The following is a 22,007-nucleotide window of genomic DNA, read 5'->3' as shown; positions in this document are numbered from 1 at the left end:
TAAATAAACTATAGTCTCTCAATTATTAAATCTCTCAATTAAATCTCTAAATAAATTCACTAAATAAATTATAGTCTCTCAACTATTAAATCTCTCAATTAAATCTCTAAATAAATCCACTAAATAAATTATCTATAAATTCACTATCTTAATTATCAATTTAAAAACATTTTCTAAATTAATCAAGCTAATTAGATTTTTGCTTAAAGACTAAACAGACCCAAAATACGGAAAATGAAATTCCATATCGAATACGGAAAATGATGTTCCATATCGAATACGGATTTTCCGCATTGAACCAGAACCTCCATTAACGGCATTGCTGAATCGGAACTCGCCCCAAAGCCAATTTATATCATTTCAGCCAACATAACCTCTACGCAAGTATCAATCGACTACCCTAGGGTTGAAAGATTCACATAATTTCAAGTTAAATGGTGAAAATCCAAACTTACTTACCTCTAGGTTTCAATGCAATGAATGGAGAGAATGAGTTTGATGAATAGCTTTGATGGAGATGATGGAACCCTTTCCAGATGATGATTGAAGCGAGGAGAGCGTCGGAGATCGAAGATTGAAAAGGAAAAAGGAGAAGGTTGGAAGATAGTGCTGAAATGGGTTTGAAAAAACACTCTGTCGTTTACATACTAATAGAATACGGAAAATTAAATTCCATATTAAATACGGAAGATAAATTTCCGTATTCTATTAAAGGGGGCTTTCCAGTAATTTCCCCATTTTAAGTGGGGCGCGGAGCCCATAGGGGCCCAAACCCAAACCCAATTGATTCCTCTCCGCCCCGTTCCTCAACACTCAACAGATTGATTCCAGAATCAAAAGGACTCACTCATTCCAGTGTTCCCAGTTGACGGTTCGTTTTCTGCATGTGTTCACTCATTCATGCCATTCTCTTCTTACTATTGCTATTTTATTTTGCTTGCATGAACGGAAATAGCGATTACACATTCACTTTCTCTCCTCGCTCTTTCATTTCATACACACTGCGCGAGCTTCTATAAAGAAAGAAAGCTGAAAATAATTCTCATTTTCTTACTTGCGCTCCAAGATTGCAAGTTGTTTCTTCACTTTCTTTCTCTCCGAAGAAAAATGCAGTGGGAAAAGGTGGAGACTGTAGGAGAACGACCAGGGAAGAGGTATGGCCACACTTGCAACGCCGTCAAAGATGGCAGGTTTCTTTACCTCTTCGGCGGTTACGACCGCGACCGCAAACGCCCAACCAACCAACTTCACGTCTTCGACACCCGTTCGTTCTCCGTTTTGCTTTCACTTTCTTTACTTTGCAAGATGCAATGTGTTGATGTTATGGTTGGTTGCAATTTGATTATATGATGAAAATGCTACTGTCTTATTAGATTATGATTTATGCTATTTTTAACTACAATCAATCAATAGTTAGAGTAAGAGAACGGAAGTATTAGTTCAAATCAGATTTGAAGATAAACTGTTTGAATTAAATTCATGTAATGTGTGATAGGGAGTTATGCTGTTTGATTAATACATGCAATCAGTTTCCGGCAAAGTTAGTTTGAGCTATTTTCAAATCATTCCTAATTGTTGATTTGCAGGGGAGCGGACTTGGAGCCAACCGGCGACCCATGGCGTCCGACCCACTGCTAGGGACGGCCATAGCTGCACTGCTAAGGGTGATGATAATCTTTACTTCTTTGGGGGTTTAGATAGGACCAAACTACTGCGGAACGATTTGTTTATACTAAACACTTGTAAGCCATCATTCTGATATGGGACTGTGTCATGTTAGCCTAATTTTTATACACAATTATATCCCAGAAACCTGAAACCTGAAACATAATTTGATTGATGAAATGTAATGTATAGGGAACCCTGTACCACCACAATGCTATTCTACTTATGCCTTATTCATCACTTCACTGATTGTTTAACCACTACAATGTCCTCACTGCTGTTCAAATATTTGTAGCTACACGTTTGTGGATTCATCCAATTGCAAGTGGAGAAATGCCGCAGGGACGCGAGGACCATGGTGCGGCATTTGTTGGCAAAAGGCTATTCATATTTGGTGGTTTTGGAAAATCTCCTGAAAATATCAATGATTTCTGCTACAATGATCTTTACATATTGGATACAGGTGATTTCTTTTATCCTGTTGAAAGTTATTAATCAAGCTTGTTCACTTTATATCTATAAGAAAAATCACTTGGTCTGGGTGGTAAACAACATGAGAAGTTCTTAGGTTTCTTATATTTTTCCAATTCCACCACATGTTAGATCTTGGAATGTGTCACACTAGCTGGCTTGATTGTAGATGCTTATTATGATTTCAGTTGTGAATCAAATGAGAGACATATTGATCTCATACTCAGAAGTAATGGTGTTGGGTTCTGAGTGATAAAAATTTGGGCTATTTAGTTGGTTTTCTATTTCCTCTTCCATATATTTTCATTTGCATTAGAACTGTATTTGCAGCTTTTGATTCATGGATCAGATACGAAAGATGCTTATCATTCCTTTTCACTTGCAGAGACGTTTGTTTGGACGCGTCCTACAACATTGGGCACTCCACCATGTCCTCGCCATGGCCATACTTGCTCATCTTGGGAAAAAAATATTGTTGTAATAGGTGGTGGTGTAGATGAACTTGATAAATATGTCTCTGATGTCCATATCCTGGACACTGGTATTAATCTGTTTTATCTTTGTTCAGAAATATTATATTTATGGTACAATTTATCAGAATATAATAAGTTGCTTTGGAATTTCTGTAAATGTAGATACTTTAATTTGGAGAGAACTGCATACATCAGGCAAAGTGTTGCCACCTCGAGCGGGTCATTCTACAGTTTCTTTTGGCAAGAACTTGTTTGTTTTCGGGGGGGTTACGTCGGCCCAAAGTCTATACAATGACCTGTATATGCTCGACATTGGTAATTTAATCTAATATAGATTTCAATACATTAGTGTGCAAGTTTCGTTATGTTTTATTTCTGTACATAGAGTTTTTTTTACAAGCTTTCTGTACATAGAGTGATGAACTGAATACAATAAATAATTTGTTATTTGTTCTTCTTTAAGTAGTGGCAATGTGGCATGATATGTTTATTAATATCCATTGAGTTTATGTCCTTCATTATCATCTTTTATTTCTAATTGAGAGCAGATACTGGTATTTGGACGGAGGTGGCAACTACATGTATTGGTCCTTCTGCTAGATATTCTGCAGCTGGTGACCGTTTAGATTTCATGGGTGGTATTCTTGTGTTCTTTGGCGGATGTAATAAAGATGCCCTGGATGATATGTATTACCTATATACAGGTTCAGCAAAGAGTCTTTATTTTTCCTATTACTGAACTTACTGAGGAACATTTTGATTCTAGTATATCTCTAGAGTGTAAAAAATTGTCCCGGTAAAATTGCTAAACTTTTATTTAAGTTTTATCAGAATTGTATCATTCATTTTTAGTCCTTTTCCTTAGAAACTACAAAAGTCATGTTTTTTAGTTCCGAATTCCTTATCCTGTCCAAAACCAAGTTCTGTTTGGATATGGAGTTGGTGTTGATATAGTAGCCAACCAAGTGAGAACTTCTCACTTTCTCATATATTCAGGAATATAATAAAATCTCAAGTTTTTCCTTGAAGTGGTATTACTTTTTCCTGTCATTCTCGGTATATTGGATCTAGAAAAATTCTTCAAATGTATATTGTAGCATTTACATGTTCTCTTGTGAAAATGCATTTTCTTGATTCCCTAAATATTTGGCCATTTGAGGCAGTTAGAACTGGTGTTCTTTTACTTTAGTTAGTTTTAATACTGAGTTGTATGGTAGTGGTGAGAAGTGTTGGTCTCAACTCTTGACTGAAGTTATGATGTCCTTTATGGAAAAGAAGTCCATTCATTTTAGAGATCCTCAAACATCAATAGTTAGTTAGTTAAGTGGAGTATCAATATTCAATATCTAGTTAGAATAGTTGATTAAGTAGTTAGAGAAATTGGAAGGACAGAGGTGGTTTAGATTACATAATAGTAAAAGTATAAGAGAAAGAGACACTTAGATTGTAAACAGAGTAGTGGCTTTTTGTAGAAGGAGAGATTTCTCTCCTTTTCTATTCATATTTATGTAATATTAATAGATTCTTTCTTGTCCGTTCTATTTTCCATTGTATTCTTCAATTTTCTAAACTTCCTGTGTGATGAGTGATGACTACAGGTAGACTAAATATCGATCCAGGAAAAAGAGCATGTCAAGTCAAAGTTACTGGAAGCAACTCATATGGATATACTATTGAAACTATTATTGATGGAAAGCGTTTTCATGGAATTCTGTTTCGAGACAAGCCAAACCCTCTTAACCCAGCAACTAATACTTCTAGTAGGTATGCCTTCCTCCACCAGCCGTGTACCACACCCTCACCCCAGATTCTCGTTTCTCTTTACAATTTATACTACCATAAAACTTAATCACCCTCCTTTTTTGTAAAATTTTCCTCTAAACAGGAGGAAAAGGACTTTTGATGAGACTGTTAGTGTTTTCTCAAATGATATGCATCGAGACAACTTAACAATGTCTAAAGTGCTTAAGCAGAGTGGAACAGGAGATAGGTGGGAAGTACAAGGAGATGTTAGCGCTTCTGAGACTTTAAAGGTTAAGTACTTTTTTTATTTTTGTTTTACAGTAAAATTTTAATTGGCAGAAGGGTTCAGTTGAGCAAGTTATTGAAACGAAGTAGGTTTTAAATGCCTTGATCAGTATTAGATTTTTTTTTCTCATTTTATCTGCTTGTTGTCTTGGTTTGTTTTGAAACAGTGTGATTCAAGCGATGATTCCCTTGGTCTTCCACCAGGCCTGCTGGGCTTGTGTCTCACGAAGAGTCCCTCCCTTTTGGCTTTGATTCAGACGACGCTCTCCCAGCAGCATGATTCCAGAAAGGTAGGTCACAAGGGTTCCGATGCCGCCCCCCTCCTTGCCCTGAATATTCTTCCATCAATGTTAGATGGAATTGCTTGTTCTTGCGTATATGACATGGAATATTTCTTGTCATTGATAAAACTTAAAAGGCAACCCCTTGTTGATTTTCTCTGGTAATTCTGTGTCCCAAAGGCTTTTAAAACCCTCCTCATGAGCTTCTAAATTTGCCAATCAGACTTGCTGGTTGTAGCGTCTATTAGTGAGCCACCTTCTTTCTGCCTAAGCTGATATGATAGCTTAGACTCGGATTTGTATGTAGCAAGTTTGGAAGATGGGTAATTGTATGCTTCCCCATATTATTTGTTTGGCTGTATTTTTGTGTATGTGGATAAAAGATACCGTCCATTGTGAAAATGCATGAACTTCATCCCAAGTTTGAGTTATTGAGTCCTATTTTGTTTCTGATATCTCCAAAATCATGGGTGACTACCTTATAAGAGATTGCTGGGTTTCTGTTTTGTATGGTTTCTATTTAATGTATCTATGACTATCCTGCAGGCTTCTGCTGACCCCGAACCAGCAGCTGCTTCTTTGAATCGAAATGATAATGAGAGAAATGACAAATCAAAAAATGATGGAGCAAATGACAACATGACAAGATCCGAAGTAGAAGTTCGAACTGATGATCAAACAAATGTGCCAATTTCCAACAATGAAGCTCCAAGACTTGAAAGACATGATCAGAAGAGTGATGCTGCAGCAGCTGAGGGTGGTATGTGTTCCTCTTATCAAGGTTTAGTGAAGCTTCTTTGGCTTGAAAGAAATTCGCTAAGTCTTGTCTTTTCATAAAATGGCATTTTGTTTTCATTTCACTTATTGCAATATAAAGATAGTTTATCCCGCTCCAAGTGGTCAAAGACTCAAACTGGCAAAGAGAAAAATTATTTCCAGCTGGGATTTCTAGTCAGTGAAGTGATAAGCTGCCTTATGTTATTATAGAAAAATTGTTGAGAAATCCATTTCCCCTACAAACAAGAAAAAGAAAATAGACTTGTAAGCTTTGGGGATAAGTGACTTGGATTTTCAAGTGATATAGGGAGATATCGTCATGGTGTTCTTCCTTGATAACTGCCTCTTGCTGAGTAGAAGTCATGTTTGCATTCGAAATCATCATCTTGAGTATCTTGAAATCATTAGTTCTTTGTTTTGTTTCATTGTTTCGGTTAAACCTTAAAAGCAAGCATGAAAGTATCAGTGGTGACATATGATTATAATTACAGCTGTATATTTATTTTACCCTATGCTGGAAAGAGATATTAACATCGGATGGATCTCTCTCTGATATTTCATGAACCTATGCATTGCTAAGAACTTGAAAATATGGAGTAAATTTTCCTGTAAGGAACCTATCCATTTTCTTGAGATGAGCTAAACATACATTTAAATTAGTTACATTTTCTGTCCCAAAAAATTAGGATTTAATTTTTTAATCTACTCACAGCCTAAAAAGTTTTACACTGGTAGTGAACTATATGATGTTAATTAACTATAATGCAGTTAGAAATTTTACCGGAAGTGAAAATTGTCAATAACCACAATGGTTGTAGCACTGTCTTGTTTGTTAGAAATCACATGGATTTCTTCAATGGGATCCCAAACATAGCAAAAGGGAGAATAGGAAAATTGATTCCAATATTCATTCATTATTAAAATTGATAGTAAAATATTACAATGAGTTTCCTATTTATACTAGAATTCTAATAGTTTTGTAATAAAGTATTGAGTTTTGAGCAATTTTCTTGTTATATGAATTGGATCAATGGGTTCCTCTGACGATACTATTTCCCCCCTGAATACAGGCATAGCGAAAGATTGCACAACTCGAAGGGTAGAAGACACAGAGAACCAGCAAATTTAGTTTGAATTCAAGAGATAACCAGCAAGTTCTCCGCTTGCCATTTGTACATTCCTCTTCTGAAGGTGACTATAGATGGACATAATAGTTAAACAAACATGGTGCTAACTTGTGGGATATACTGATACCTACTTGCTGACAGGCCTTAATCTGAAATCTATTGAGCAAAACCTCATTACCTTAGAATTTAGATGTAGGGACTATGTGGAAGTTGTAGTAGCTGTAGTTCTTGTCTGAAACTAGTGAGATATCAATTGATTTTCATTCGTGCTTTTATTCATTGCAAGGAATTTTTTGTAATAGGTTGACTTCAGTGGCCATATTTTTTCCTCCAACACTGCAGCCCTGCGGGTATATGGATATAAGAGTCTTTTTTTTATCTGGAAAAGTGTTGAGGCATTTTTTCCCCATTTGGTGTGGTACTGTTTGAATTTGTTGCGTCGTATATCTTCAATTTCACACCAATGTAACACGGATTAAGATAATATTCATCATAATAACAGACATTTTTTTCTAACTTCTCATTTATCTTTCAACAACTTCTAAAGAAATTCTTATGTGAATGAGCCGAGTTCTTTTAGGTTGAGCAGGAATTTCTGCCTCTCATGTTAACTTTAAAATATCTGATGTTATCAAATCCACTCGATGTAAGCATAGTTTGTGTATATTTTTCTTTTTTTTCTTTTGGGAGAAGTTATGGTGTTTGCGAATTGAATTAGATTAAAGATAAAAAAATCAGATGCATCTTTTGTATTTATATTTTTGTTGAATGACTTTATTTAATCCATACTGAATATAAATATATGATCTGATTTTATCTATTATAAAATTTTGGCTTAATACGGCCCCTAAAATTGTAAAGGGAATCAGTTTCAGGGCCTGAAAAATTTTCGCATCAAATTGGGTCCCTAAGAATTTTTTTTTAATTGAGTAAAGTATACTCACCCCCCTCAAGGTTTGTTAGAATTACACTCCACCCCATTCTTATCTTAAATCTACACTCCACCCCATTTTATATAGAGGCAAATTTAGTGACGAAAAATATTATTCATTAATAATTAGTTATTATTTAAATTGTTAATCAATAATTTCAAAAAATATTTTCAATATATTCCAATAAATTTAAAATGGAAAACATCACAGTCCTCCCCATTCTCTCAATCGCGTTCTTCCTCCTTAAATTCACAATGCAAATTTTACAATAGCACACTTGACCGGTTTACAACCCATATCTCGAACATAATGAAACATGCTTGTGTTTTCATATTTGATAATAATTCAATTTTAATCAAAATAATCTATTTATACCTCCAATTTTCAAAATTGGATTGTAGACCCAAAAAGTAACACAAATAGGTGAAGAAAATAGAGAAACAAAATTAAGAAATATGAAGTGGATCGGAGGTTATTAGAACCCAACGATGCGGTGGAGCACCGTTTTTAACAAAATCCAACAACATCTTAAACCAACAGAGCGTTCACTCACAACTTAAAGGGGTGAAGTTCACAAGAAGTAGTTGAACAAGTGGCATTGAGGATGTGCGATTCACGTTCTGGGGTTCAAGTCGCAACAAAACTTTGAGGCATGGTGGTGCCATGGGGTTTCACATTCTGGGACGGTGGTCGCCGTGTTAAAGAGAGCAAAGGCTTGGTGGTGACCGTTTGTGGTGAGAAATATGATTTGGAGATAGATGAGACGTGGACTTAACAGACAGAGTTGATGGTTTTTTTAAATTTAATTCAGTAAAATTATTTTCATAAATTAATGTATGATAGTGTATATGCATTAAATTTATTTAAATTTTCACTAATTAGTAATTATTTTTTATTAGTGACGAATCTGTTTTCGTCACTAAATTTTGCCTTTATAAAAAATGGGGTAGAGTGTAGATTTTAAAAAGGAATGGGGTGGAGTGTCATTCTTGCAAACCTTGAGGGGGTGAGTGTATTTTACTCTTTTTAATTCAATTAAGGACAAAGTGTGTCAGACGGTGATGTGACTTCAATTTTAGCCTACTTAGCTTTTCCACATGGCATTTTAATTTATTTTTTAATTAAAAATTTCCAAAACTTAATTTTTTAATTCCAAATCATAAATTTAAAATAAAAACTTAATACAAACCTTAAACTAATCACTAATACTCTCTAATCTTAACCTAATAATCCCAGAATCAGGATCTCCAACCCTAAACTAATCCAATAATATAATTCTGACTGATATTCTCATCTTCTTTCATCCATCGTTTTTTTTTCTCATCTCTTCCTCCTCCTTCTTTTTCTCATCTTTTCCTCCTCAACCTTCTTCTTCTTAACCCAAACCCAGAAATCTTAACCCAATAATCCCATAATCAGGATCTCCAACCCAAAACCCAAACTAAGAAATCTCAATACAGAAACCTCAAACTCAAGTTAGAATCAAGCTTCTCTCAGGCTCCTTTCTTTGTTCTGATCTCGGATTCAAAGAGAGGAGAGGAAGATCTTCAAGAAAGTACCTTCCTTTATGAAAAAGGAGGTCGCCGGAGATGACGACCGGAGACGGCGGTCAGTGGCGGAGTAGCGGCGGCGACAGCAAGGGCCACTGGATCTCCTTCTCCTTGCGACGGCGATCATCAAGGTGGTGATTGAGTGTTCCTGGATGTTGGTGATGTTGGGGATGAAGATTTTGAAGAGAAAATTTTAGGTTCTAAACCTAGGTTTTGGAAATTAAAAATGGTGGTTCTGGTGGAAATTTTTTAATTTTAGGGTTCTGGTTCGTCGTGATCTTTGATTTGTTGGTAAATTTGTATATGTTTCAATGTGTGAAGAAGGTTATGGTGATGAAGATGATGGGGTTTGGTAGGATTGGAAGCAAATAAGAGTTGATTACTCAGATTTGAGTGGTGAAGGTCTGCTCTTCAACGGTGGTGAGGGCAATTTTGTGCAGTTTTCTTCCCCTGCTTTTCCCCTGTTTTCTTTTTCATGTAATGAAACAAAATTGCACAAGGTCAATTCAATTTGGGGAAAGATTTGGGTTTGGTAATAATTAGATTATGTTTAGATTATATTATTAGATTAGGTTTTTATTAAGATTTTTAATTTTTTTTCTGATTATTTTGATGACTTGGTATTAAAAATTATTTTTTTAATATTTTTTAATTTAAAAAAATTTATAAAAGCCAGGTGTCACTGATGACTAGGACAAAATTGAGATTTGGCCTTAATTGAATTAAAAAAAATTTCTTAGGGACCCAATTTGATGCGAAAATTTTTCAGGCCCTGGAACTGATTCCCTTTACAATTACAGGGGCCTTCTGATGTATTAAGCCTAAAATGTTTTGGATTAAAATTTTTTTATTCATATTTTTTTTCCTTCTAGAAATATGAATTCATATCATGAATACATGCATTTTGCAAGACGACAGAGTGGTCATGCTTGTATTGCAGGATGATAGAGTGGTCATGCCTGTGTTTGCAATGTCCAAGTCTTGGCATCCACCATGATTTTCCACTAAGTCAAGCAAGTATTAAGGAATCTTCTTCACAAATATTCTTCATAACTTCTCCTCACAAGTATTCTCAAGGACTTCTACTTAACCAAGTATTATACAAGACGTCTCCTAAATCCAAGAGATTATTTTTCTTCTACTTAAATTTCTTCACAAAGAGGGATGTAAAAAGTTCAAAATCTAACTACTCTTTTCAAGTGTGGGTACAAGATTTGGCACTTATGAATATCAAGAGTATTTCAGAGAAGGATTAAACGTGTAAAGGCTCAAAAGTTGTTGAACGAGAGATTTCTTAAGGCTTTGAGCTTTTTTTTTTCTTTTTAAATCTGAGTGTGTTCGCTAGTTCTTCAGTTCTTCAAGTCTTCCTTTTATACTTCTCACTTTAGGTCAAGAGACGTTGCATCGTCTATTGTCTTCCGTTAATTGACCATCCAATGCATCCATAGTACAAACGACTATCTACTTTGCATTTAATGATTTTGCTTGTTGATGTACTTTGGTTCAGAGAAGATTTCCAAAAGGGTGATATAGAATGTAGGTAGAAACTTGTGTAGTGGATCTTTCCTCTTTGAGTGAAAGTTGGAGTTGGTAGATAGTTATCTAATGTGACATGTATGATAACGTTGTACTTTCACTTTGTTCAAATGGTCATTTGTAGCTCACGTGATGAACTTTAGGTCTTCTAGCTATTTCCTCTTCAGCTTTGAACTAAAGCTTCTTCAGCAGAAAAGGTATGGACATTGGCCCTTTCGTTTACTGATAAAAAGCAGTGGACGATATTTCCTTCAGACAAGGCTTATGCTCTAAGGACGTTGGAGAAGATGGACAATGATTTCCTTGGAATGATGAGACATAAATCTTTAGAGAAATTTTGTATCTCATAGGAATACAATTAAGAATGTTGTTACTACTCAAAATATGAGATTAAAGAATTAGGTATATAACGTTTGAACTTTACAGAGTAGTTGTTAGTCATTGGACCGTCTCTACATTTTTTAAGATGTCAACCTAGAGCCTAGCTCTAATACTAATTGAGGTAATTTCAAGGACACAAGAAGAAGTTTGAACTTTGAATTGTGAATGTGCAAACCTTAATGGTTTGACAACTTAAAAATTCTGTTTGCAAAAATTCTTCTTGCATTTGTTTGAGTTTGATGGCAGCGGATGATTGATGAGCAAGTTGAAAGAAAGTAAACATCGAGTGGAAGCACAAAATTTTATCCTGGTTCACCCAACATGGGCTATATCCAGTCCTTAGCTTTCCACCAAGATTTCCACTATAAAGAGTGTTAGCATGACTCCTCATTTAACAAGTATTCAAGGGACTTCACCCAAGTGTTCTTTAGTCCAACCTCTCCAAGTTGTTGAGTAATTTAGCATCTCAAAGCTATTGAGCATTATCCATGACTCTTTCTAACGAGTATTATTGTACATGCATCTCTAGGCTTAATGAGTATTCTTGTACAAGCCTCTCTAGGCTTAACGAGTTTTATAGGGACTCCTCCCAAGAGCTATTTTCTCCAGCCTCTCCAAGTTGTTGAGTATTTTCCAAGACTCATCCTAAGAGTTCTTTGATCCAACTTCTTCAAGATGTTGAGTATTATCAATGACTCCTCCCAACAACTATTCTTTTCTAGGCTTCTTTAGGCTTTACAAGTATTGGCGAGACTTCTCCTTTCAATAATTGAATGGGTGCTCAGTTTATACTCTTGAGTAAGGTGCATTTGATTTTACTAGATTGCAACATTCAATTCTCTCTCATCCTAACTTCTGATTTTGATCAATCTAGATAAACATTGTAGCTCAATTAATTGATCTCAACCACTTACTCATTTTCTCTGAAATGCTCCATAATTTAACATTTCTTTTGAGCTTTTTCTCTCTTTCTTTTCAAGAGGTGTGTCATAGATCTTCAACGGACTCGATGTTTAGTCTTGCTTCAACCTTCCTCATTAAGTTCCAAATCTTTTTTTTTCAAGAATTTACTTTGTAGATTTTGAGCAGTACTTGGCTTGAGTGGGAAAAAGAGCTTCTTCAATGGATCTTTCTTCGTTGTCTTCATGCTGTGCATTAATTGAATTTGACGTTTGACAGCTTATGGTATGGGGCATTTCCAATAAAAGGATGTCAACAGTAGGCTAGGGGATGTTTGCCGTCTATGTTTCTTCTTTGATGGAGAGAGCTATGTTGACAAGACTTCCAACGTGATGTGTTGATTTTCTTTTGCATGCTTTTGCATTCGAACATTGTAGAGTGTGTCCAACTATGTCTTTGATTGTATTGCTCGTATGGTGAACCAAGCTTTCAATGGAGTGTGTCTTGAATGAACTATAAATTCAACGTACTAGACATTTGGCGTGGCACATCTTCACTACACTATGCTCTAGATTTTCTCAAACGATGAACATTTTATGTTGTCCATAGTTTGATGGACATTTCAAGCTTGTATGTACTTGTGATGTAGTGACATCATTTGTTTGATGTCTTTTAGACGAAGTAGCTTTTTAAATTTTGCTTCTTGATGTTTTCAATGGATGCTTTGACTTTTTGCGCATTTAACATACGATAGACCTTTGCGCATATTGAACAGACGTTAGAGCTTGCGCAGAGGTTTGTTTATGGTCTCCAAGACTTGTGTTGAAGTTGAGCTTTTTCATTTTTGTTGTTGTTTGATCTTTGTACCTCTATCTATTTAAACTTTGAACACGTAAGATCATTAGCCCTTATAACTTTGTCTCTTGTCATCATCAAAACTAAGAACAAAGAATGAGAATAAGACTTATTGATCTAAAAGGGGGTCACTTGAAAGCTAGTAACTATAGATTAGATATCTCCATGTAATATGTGTAAGTGTTGCGTAACTTGTTGAGTCATGTTTCTTATATCGGTTTTCCACTGCCTTTTCTTCTTATATGTCTCTTCTTTTTCTATCACATCAACTATCATATCTCTCACTTCTCACTTCTATTCATATAGCTTTTTTAGGTGTAAGGTGGAAAACGAGTGTGTATATCATTTTTCGTTTATATTTTTATGGGTTACAAGTCTTGATACATTCACACTCCAAAACTTTTCCACTTTATTTCCACACAATTTGTTTCTATCTTATATATTTTTTTCCTATCTCTGCATCCTCCACCTCCTTTACCTCAAAAAGAGGGGTAAAGAAAACATTTTTGCAAAGAATAAGAATAATTTTTTTTTGGTAGACAAATGTTAGTTGTTAGTAAATTCGTCTTCATCAAGGTTCGAAACTTGGACCCTTCACACTTCATCTCACTCAACTCTTATGTCCGTAACTCTTACCACTTATGTTATCCTTCCGGTAAGGATGCAAAGAATAAGAATAGTGTTTGTGTACTAGTGTTGTCTAGAAGGGTTAAACATCATATTAGTCCCTGTCTTTGTGTCGCCGTCTGATCTAGGTCCCTCGCCGGAAAAATTATTGTAAATGGTCCTCATGTTTGAAATATTTTTGGAGCGGATCCTCGCCGGAGGTCGGAGCTCCGGTGAATGCTTAAATGACATGCTGACTGGGATCAAAATGCTTATGTGGATTTTTAAACAAAAAAAATAAAAAATAAATTACACATCATAAAATTTAAAAAATTTAAAAAACCCAAATTACCCCAAATTAATTAATTAAAATTAAACTTATTAAGTAAAAAATTAAAAACCCCAATTCTCCTAATACCTATTTTAATTCTGTCAAAACATCATCTTTCATTCTTCTTCATACTTGCTATTGTGAAACATGGAACAAAAGGACAAAAAAATTCTTTCTAATTGCCGATAGGCTAAACCCCATTCAATTTGTGCTGGTGAATGAAATCCCAAATTAAAACTTGTTATTGATTCATCTATTTCATGGTCCTTGGTGAATCTAATTCAGTTATAGCAATTCCCTGCACTGACACAATCAAAGCCATCAAATTTGTCTTCTGCACTTTCCCAGCATCCAAACAAGATATGCAGAACCTGTGCAGATGGGGAAAATCGCAAACCATGGGTGCGAACGGGTACCTTGGTGAGTCCAAACGAATCAAAATGAGAGAGCCCTCAACCTCTCCTCTTCCACTTCGCACGACAGAGCCCTCAACCTCTTTCTCGGCCTTCGATTCACATTTCACAGCAACACCAAGCGGTTGTTTGGTCTGGGTTCTTCTGGGTTTTGCTTCCATGCTTTTCATCTTCTCCTTCTCTCATAAACTCAGATCCAAACTTAGATTGGGGGGATTTCGGTTGGGGGTTGGGGTTTTGGTTTGGTTCCGATTGCAGGTGGGGTTGGGGTGGTTCCGATTGCAGGTGGGTGGGGGTTGGGGTTGAGGGGGTGTGGGTGCGGGTGAGGTTTGAGGGTGAGGGTGAGGGTGAGGGTGAGGGTGAGGGTGAGGTTGCAGGTGGGTGAGGGTGAGGGTGAGGGTGAGGGTGGGTGAGGCCGTGAGTGAGGTTGCAGGTGGATGGTAGAAGATGATGATGATATTCTGGAAAATGATTCTGAATTAGGGGATGGAGAAGAACTTAGATATGAACCCTAAATTGGTAGGGATAATTGAGAATTTGGGGTTAATTTGTGGAATTGAAATTAATCTGGGAAGGAAATGAATTTGTTAATTAATTATGTTTAATTTTAGTTAATTAGATTAATAAAACTGACATGTAATTTTTTTTTTAATTTTTTTTATAATCCACGTCACCTCATTAAACCCAGTCAGCATGCTATTTAAGCACTCGCCGGAGCTCTGACATCCGGCGAGGATCCGCTCCAAAAATATTTCAAACATGAGGACCATTCACAATAATTTTTCCGGCGAGGGACCTAGATCAGACGACGACACAAAGACAGGGACTAATATGATGTTTAACCCTGTCTAGAATGGTAGTGTATATGTGTCTGTCTTCCTTAACGGCCAAACCGAAAAATGCTGGCTGATTCATTATTATTGTCACACACGCATAAGCTGGAACATAAGAAGTATCGCCCCTCATTTGGCCTTTTCTTTCTTTGAACATAACACAGTCAGCCCCAATCTACCTATTCTTCATCTCCCTTACTACTCCCAACAACAAACAACAACTCCCCCTCTTTCATTGACGATCTCCACGAAGCTCTTCTTCTTCTTTTTCTCTCTCTCATTCATTCCTTCAAATTCTCACTCCATCACCCCCATTCTCCTTCTCTTCAATCACCCTTCTCCTCCTAACCTGGATCTTCAACTTCGTTGGCCCTGGTAATTCACAAAATGGGGTTTCATTTCCTTAATTTTCGGACCATGTTTCCTGCTTTTTGTAGTTTTCTCTTAGTGATTGGTTCCTGTTTTGTCTTGAAATTTGAATATCTTGTTTAATGTTGTTGTTGGGTTTTTATGAAAATGGAGCTTAGTGAAGCTGATGAGCTTATTGAATTATTCATTTTTATTTGTTTTGGGGTTGGATCGATATAAAGTTTCTGTCTTTTTTGGATTCGCTTTCTGGGTTTTATTAAATTTGTCTCCTTTATTATGATGTATATATTTAAACACTGTTAGTGGTGATCTTATTCTGTGTGTTCTTTTGGTTTGGTTTTGTTCTGTTTTTAGATTTGCAAATTTTGGGGAAGGCCTCTGGTGAGGAAATATGGCTTCTTCTGCAGCTCTTACCGGTGCTTCGGCTTCGGATCTTCTAAGGAGTTCAACTAGTGGTTTCAGTGGTGTCCCTTTGAGAACCTTGGGAAGGTCAAGGTTGGCCATAAAAACAAGGGATTTTTCAGTTGTTGCTAAGCTCAGGAAGGTTAAAAAGCATGAATATCCCTGGCCTGATAACCCTGATCCCAATGTGAAGGGTGGGGTGCTAAGTCATCTGTCCCCTTTTAAGCCATTAAAAGTGAAGCCAAAGCCTGTCACTTTGGATTTCGAAAAGCCTCTTGTTGATCTGCAAAAGAAGATCATCGATGTAACTTCTAATTTACTCTCTTTCACTCTATATCTGTGTGTGTGTGTGTGGCTGTGTTCTTTTTTTCACATAAGCGAGAATGACTTGGTTGTAAGAGTCTGAATTTTTGAGGCTATGCTAATAGTATTGCTTTCCATGGTTGAGAAAAGGTGCGAAAGATGGCAAATGAAACGGGTCTGGACTTCAGCGATCAGATTCTCTCATTGGAGGCCAAGTACCAGCAGGTTCGGCTTTCATAAAAATAAGTGTTATTCTTAAAATTGGGCTACTTGAATGACTGAACTGATGATGATTACTAGATTGAATTATGTGCTCAATCTCTATACATTCAAGAGTTCTTATGAGAAATCTGTCTTCATGCTGCTCTCTAGTTGCGGCCTGCAAGAATGATGTACAGAATAATTTAACGCACGCTGGTCTAGTTATGTCATAAAGGAATTAGTTAAGCACTTAAGCTTGACTGTATTTATGTTGGCAATTCCCACGTGACAAATCCTATATTTCCTTTTTGGCTTCTTAGTTTCTTATATATCTATGTTTCTGAAATGCAGTTTTAACGGTTTAAGCAATATGATATGTCTTTTGCTTGTATCTGGCTGGATGACATTTCTCTTTACATTTGAGTAACTACTAGAATATGAAGATGTCTTATGCTAAAGAAATATTATTGTGTTTATATTGTGTTGGTATGTTGAGTGTTATTGACTTGGGTTTGTATGTGCTGCATGTGTACTTGATCTATATTATTAGTTTTAGTTGGCTTATAACGTTACCGGTAAAATTGGTTAAAAGTCACATGTTTTCACTGCTCCTATTGGCATTTCAGGCTTTAAAGGATCTATATACACATCTGACTCCTATACAGCGGGTCAGCATTGCGCGGCATCCTAACAGGCCCACTTTTCTTGATCACATCTTTAACATAACTGAAAAGGTATACTAAATATTATTGTTGTTTTGTTGTTTTTCACTTCTATATATTATTTATTGCATTATCTTAGTAGTAATTTAATTGTTTTATTGCTGTCGAACCACTGCCTTCAACGAAGTTCTTATGTTTCCTCATGTTGCAGTTTGTGGAGCTCCATGGTGACCGGGCTGGTTATGATGATCCTGCTATTGTGACTGGTATTGGTACTATAGATGGTAGAAGATACATGTTCATTGGTCACCAAAAGGGTAGAAATACGAAAGAGAACATTCAGCGTAACTTTGGGATGCCAACCCCACATGGGTATGTCCACTATAACTATAATTGATTTTGAAAAAAAAACACTACATTTTATGATAGTATATGAACTCAGAACTAAGACTCATTTAACTTGTATGCAAGTTTACAAACCATCAATTTTCACTGCATTTGATACTGAATACTGATGGTCAATTTTCAAATCATACAGCTACAGGAAGGCTCTTCGCTTAATGGAATATGCAGATCATCATGGGTTCCCAATCGTTACTTTCATTGACACACCTGGGGCATATGCTGACCTTAAATCAGAGGAACTAGGCCAAGTATGTTGCTAGTTATGTATTAAGATTCTTTGGCTCTCTTATGTTACAGGGTTAATCCATTTGACTAATATTTATGCATGCAGGGTGAAGCAATTGCTCATAATTTGAGATCCATGTTCGGTTTGAAGGTGCCAATTGTCTCTATAGTTATTGGTGAAGGCGGTTCTGGTGGTGCCCTAGCCATTGGATGTGGTAATAAATTACTCATGCTTGAAAATGCAGTTTTCTATGTTGCCAGGTAACTTTAATTCTTAACCCAACTAATTGCAAATTTTATAATATTACAATAATTATTTAAATTATGTGTCCCCCCACCCCCCCTTTCCCCCACCTCCTCCCCCTCCTGCATGTTAGATGAATCATGCAGAGCTTCTTTGTAATAATATTACATTGCAAATTATTTGTAGCTGAAGGTTTTTTTGGTCTAGAGTTCGATCTTTGTTAGACCCATTATTCTGATAACAAGTTGAATTTCAGCACAAGATAGGATGAGTCCGTGCATTCTCCATGCTTCAAACCCAATAAATTATTGTGTGAGAGGGCGTATTAGAAATAGAATATAAAACCATTCATGTGTCTTAACCCAACAACACAAGCTTTTGGGATAGTTGGTTCATCACTTTTTTCTTTTGTTTTCCTCTCGGTGCCCCTTCTTGTCCTCTTTTATACTTTTCTTCTACCGAAAAGAAAATTTGTTAGATTTAATTTGGTTTTGGTAATAATCAATGTTCTCAACAATATGCCTCCCCCCCCCCCCCTTTATCTATGTATATGTAGGTAATAGAAAGAAAAAAATACACTAGAAGTCTAGAAGTAGGTAGCAAAATTACTTGCATATAACTTTGTTTGAATTAACCTCTTACCTGAAGTGGTGAAATCATTAAAAATGGTTTCCCCTTTCTATAGTTGTACTTAAATTTGGTTAACTTTAATCCATCATACAAGCTGCATCTTGGAAGCAGCTACACTTGCATACGTAGGGTTGGCTAGTTACTACTTGTGTTATTTTGTTTTTACTATTGAAAAAGTCAGTTCTAATCTGTTCTGCTGGTTTGGTCTTTATTCATTACATGATTTAGTCCAGAGGCATGTGCAGCAATCTTATGGAAGACTGCTAAAGCTTCTCCAAAGGTATATATATTACATGTACTTGAATCGTTCATTTTGTATTATATGTATTTATTTATTTACTCCTTTGCAGGCTGCTGAGAAACTGAAGATTACAGCGAATGAATTGTGCAGATTGCAAATTGCTGATGGTGTTATACCTGTAATAATCTTATACTATTATTCTTCTCTTAATACTTTTATACCATCTTAATGGTTTAAATGTAAAACTATTGTTAATAAGTATTTTAGTATTGAAGCAATTTTGTCACCTTGCAACACCTGTTTTTCCTCTGTACATTATAGATAGCTTCAGTTACATAGATTGATAACTATATTTGAAGTCAAATCTAAGTAGAACTTTGTTAGGATCTAATTCCAAGGTATAAATTGTGGTATTGGGTTTTTAAGGCCTTAGGAACTCCAACTATAATGCCTTTTGTGGTGTGGTTCTCCCAAATGTTCTTATCGAAGTTCATTTTGTCTTTGGAACAGGAACCTATTGGTGGAGCACATGCAGATCCAAATTGGACCTCTCAACAGATAAAAATTGCAATCAATGAAGCCATGAGCGTAAGTTTTACAGGCGGGAACTGTTCTACTGAAATCAATTTTGTTAAAGCATATGCTGATTTGGAATTCGGCTTTTTCATTGTGTAGGAGCTCACCAAGTTGAACACAGAAGATCTATTAAAAGATCGCATGCTTAAGTTCCGAAAGATAGGTGGGTTCCAGGAAGGAATTCCTGTAGATCCTAAGAGGAAAGTCAACATGAAGAAGAAGGATGTACCTGTTGCTGTAAAGATTCCCGATGCTGAGTTAGAGGTTGAAGTTGAGAAACTTAAGCAACAAATTTTGAATGCTAATGAATCTTCTTCCAAGCCTCCAAAACTAGATCTGGATGAGATGATAATGAAACTAGAAAGGGAGGTTGATCAAGAATACTCTGAGGCAGTTAAAGCCTTGGGCTTAACAGACAGGTTCTCGAAATTACAGGAGGAAGTTTCAGCAGCAAATTCAGATAATCAACTTTCTGACCCATTGCTGAAGGATAAGATAGAAAAACTAAAGGTGGAGTTTGAACAGGGTTTGTCAGCAGCTCCCAATCATGGCAGGCTGCAGAATAAGCTTGATATGTTGAAAGAATTGTCTAAAGTAAAGCATCTGTCAGAAACAAAAAAGCAGAAACAAGAAGTGAGAAAGAAATTTGTTGAGGTCATCAGTAATCCTAGAATAAAAGAAAACTATGAAGCATTGACTGCTGAAATTCAACGTGTAGGCGCATCCTCATCAAGCGATTTGGATGATGAGTTGAAGAACAAAATCATTGAGTTTAATAAAGAGGTAGACTCACAGCTGGTTAATGCTCTGAAGTCAGTAGGCTTAGATGTTCAGTTGGTAAAAGCAGAGGGACGAGACAGCAAGGAGTCTGAAGTGTCAGAGTATGTTCCAGAGATAGAAGAACTAAAGAAGGATATAGAAAAGGAGATTGAAATTTCGGCAAGCTCATCTGATGTTAAGAGCAAAATAGAGCAATTGAAACTGGAGGTTGCCAAGGCTGGAGAGACACCTGATCCAGAATCAAAGAAAAGAATTACTTCTTTGATGCAACAAATTAAGCAGGGCCTTGTAGAGGCCATTGACTCATCTAGCATAAAAGAGAAGTATGACAATCTGGTGTCTAAGGTTTCCAGCAAACCTGAAGAGGTGGATGGAGGTTTGAGAGGAGACAGTTCTACCACCACCAATGACGAGTTGAGAGAGAAAGTTGGTGCGAACCGCACCATTTCTTAAAGTGAGTGCATCTATCTACACAAAAGAATACTGTTTTTGTCTGTTCTTTTTCAGTATCAATGAGGCATTCGAACATTATCTGTAAGCATTTAGTATTGAAAATTGTATTTCACAATCATTTCACAATTGTCCTATTGAAAACTATATCCTGATGTCCAAAAAACTGTTTAAAGATGGTTCAATTTTGTCGGTTTGAATTAAAAAAGATTGCAGGGAAGAAATGAGTTTGGAATCATGTACATATTTTTCTTTGAATATTTTCTTTATCCTTCATATGAAAATTTGCCCTCTTACAACATTTTGTGGAATATCTCTTTTTATCAGATTTCTGCTCATATGGCGCTAGTGAAGATGGTGCTGACCTGCATTAAGTTATAAATGGAATAGTGGAAACTGAACCAGTGTCTTAAGCTGGTTGGTTGTACATCATCGAGTATCATGGCCATATTTCTTTAAAACAGTTTTGGGGGAGTTTCAGGAGAGATACCATGTGAATTGTGGCTGATAATTTTCTTTCATATTCCAACAGAAGACCAGAAGGGAGAATAAAATTGAAAACCATCTTGTGTTTGTTTGAGTCAGAATATTGCAGTTAATTTTTAGAATGACTTTCCTATCTGCACTTTTTTCTTTCTTTTCTTTTATTAAAAGATTAAAATATTGCATTTCTCCCTCTATAGAACTTAGATGAACATTGTATAAATTGCTTGAGTTTTGAAGAACCTAATAATATGACAATGTGGTGATATTATGACTGTTTGCAAGGATGATTGCCCTTCATTTTTTTTTTGGGGTACAAGATTATCCTACTTTTATGTCTGCCTAAATATTGATGTGGTTAATGTTTTTCACTTCATTGTTGATTTGTAGCAATCTTGCCTCGGATATTGAATTGGCGATTGGTTGTTCTGTGGGCAAGTGTAGGAGATACTCCATTTCCCAGCTATGATTTTTATGGATGTTTTAGAATTAAGAAGATAATCAACTGAGATAAAAATATTACTGCAGATAATGAATACATCTTGCGGTAATTAATTTATCAAATAATGCTTGAAAATTGTTTTCGTAAATTAACTTTTTTCTACTTCCAAAAGGCTGAAACAACAATGCTTCTACAAGAAAAATCAGTAGCTTTTGACCAATGAAAAAAAAAAAGGAATCACTAACTTTATTTTATGTACCATTTGAATCCTCTAAACTAAAAGCTCTGTTTCTATTTAAAAGGTTAAATAAGTTTTTGTTCCTGGTCTAATGGGCGAGTTTTGATATTCATTCCTCAAAGGAGTAAAGTTGTCAAAACACTCCTCCCACGGGGAAATATATATAATTTATAGTCCTCATATGAAAATGACCTTTT

General features: G+C 35.9%; 2 protein-coding genes across 3 annotated transcripts; both read left to right on the top strand.

Annotated features, from left to right (window-relative positions):
- Window positions 1-752: 752 nt before the first annotated feature.
- Window positions 753-7,093, top strand: LOC130729210 (nitrile-specifier protein 5-like). 2 transcript variants are annotated; one of them, XM_057580874.1, is made up of 11 exons: window positions 753-871; window positions 1,587-1,742; window positions 1,961-2,128; window positions 2,522-2,677; window positions 2,772-2,924; window positions 3,158-3,313; window positions 4,208-4,373; window positions 4,495-4,642; window positions 4,805-4,927; window positions 5,465-5,678; window positions 6,766-7,093. In XM_057580874.1, the coding sequence occupies exons 3-11, from the start codon at window positions 1,999-2,001 to the stop codon at window positions 6,822-6,824; spliced, it is 1,305 nt and encodes a 434-aa protein (XP_057436857.1). In that variant the 5' UTR covers window positions 753-871; window positions 1,587-1,742; window positions 1,961-1,998; the 3' UTR covers window positions 6,825-7,093. The 2 variants fall into 2 exon arrangements, with proteins under 2 accessions (XP_057436857.1, XP_057436856.1); XM_057580873.1 differs by lacking the exon at window positions 753-871 and adding an exon at window positions 878-1,264.
- An 8,152-nt stretch (window positions 7,094-15,245) lies between these two features.
- Window positions 15,246-21,414, top strand: LOC130729209 (acetyl-coenzyme A carboxylase carboxyl transferase subunit alpha, chloroplastic). The gene is made up of 12 exons (XM_057580872.1): window positions 15,246-15,534; window positions 15,883-16,234; window positions 16,384-16,458; window positions 17,061-17,168; window positions 17,308-17,468; window positions 17,635-17,749; window positions 17,833-17,987; window positions 18,829-18,880; window positions 18,951-19,019; window positions 19,352-19,429; window positions 19,517-20,651; window positions 20,975-21,414. Exons 2-11 carry the CDS (start codon window positions 15,920-15,922, stop codon window positions 20,648-20,650), a joined length of 2,262 nt encoding a protein of 753 aa, XP_057436855.1. The 5' UTR covers window positions 15,246-15,534; window positions 15,883-15,919; the 3' UTR covers window position 20,651; window positions 20,975-21,414.
- Window positions 21,415-22,007: the final 593 nt, after the last annotated feature.

The sequence above is a fragment of the Lotus japonicus genome, chromosome 1 (assembly GCF_012489685.1).
Source record: "Lotus japonicus ecotype B-129 chromosome 1, LjGifu_v1.2".
In the NCBI taxonomy this organism is placed as follows: domain Eukaryota; kingdom Viridiplantae; phylum Streptophyta; class Magnoliopsida; order Fabales; family Fabaceae; genus Lotus; species Lotus japonicus.
This window is presented reverse-complemented; position numbering and strand designations above follow the sequence as displayed.

Bases quoted from the DNA above. Each gene is read 5' to 3' on its own strand.
- LOC130729210 (XM_057580873.1), top strand. From the start codon at position 1,108: ATGCAGTGGGAAAAGGTGGAGACTGTAGGAGAACGACCAGGGAAGAGG. The intron at 2,129-2,521 runs GTGATTTCTTTT...TTTCACTTGCAG, and splicing joins TCTTTACATATTGGATACAG to AGACGTTTGTTTGGACGCGT. The intron at 4,374-4,494 runs GTATGCCTTCCT...TCCTCTAAACAG, and splicing joins GCAACTAATACTTCTAGTAG to GAGGAAAAGGACTTTTGATG.
- LOC130729209 (XM_057580872.1), top strand. From the start codon at position 15,920: ATGGCTTCTTCTGCAGCTCTTACCGGTGCTTCGGCTTCGGATCTTCTA. The intron at 17,750-17,832 runs GTATGTTGCTAG...TTATGCATGCAG, and splicing joins AATCAGAGGAACTAGGCCAA to GGTGAAGCAATTGCTCATAA. The intron at 19,430-19,516 runs GTAAGTTTTACA...TTCATTGTGTAG, and splicing joins CAATCAATGAAGCCATGAGC to GAGCTCACCAAGTTGAACAC.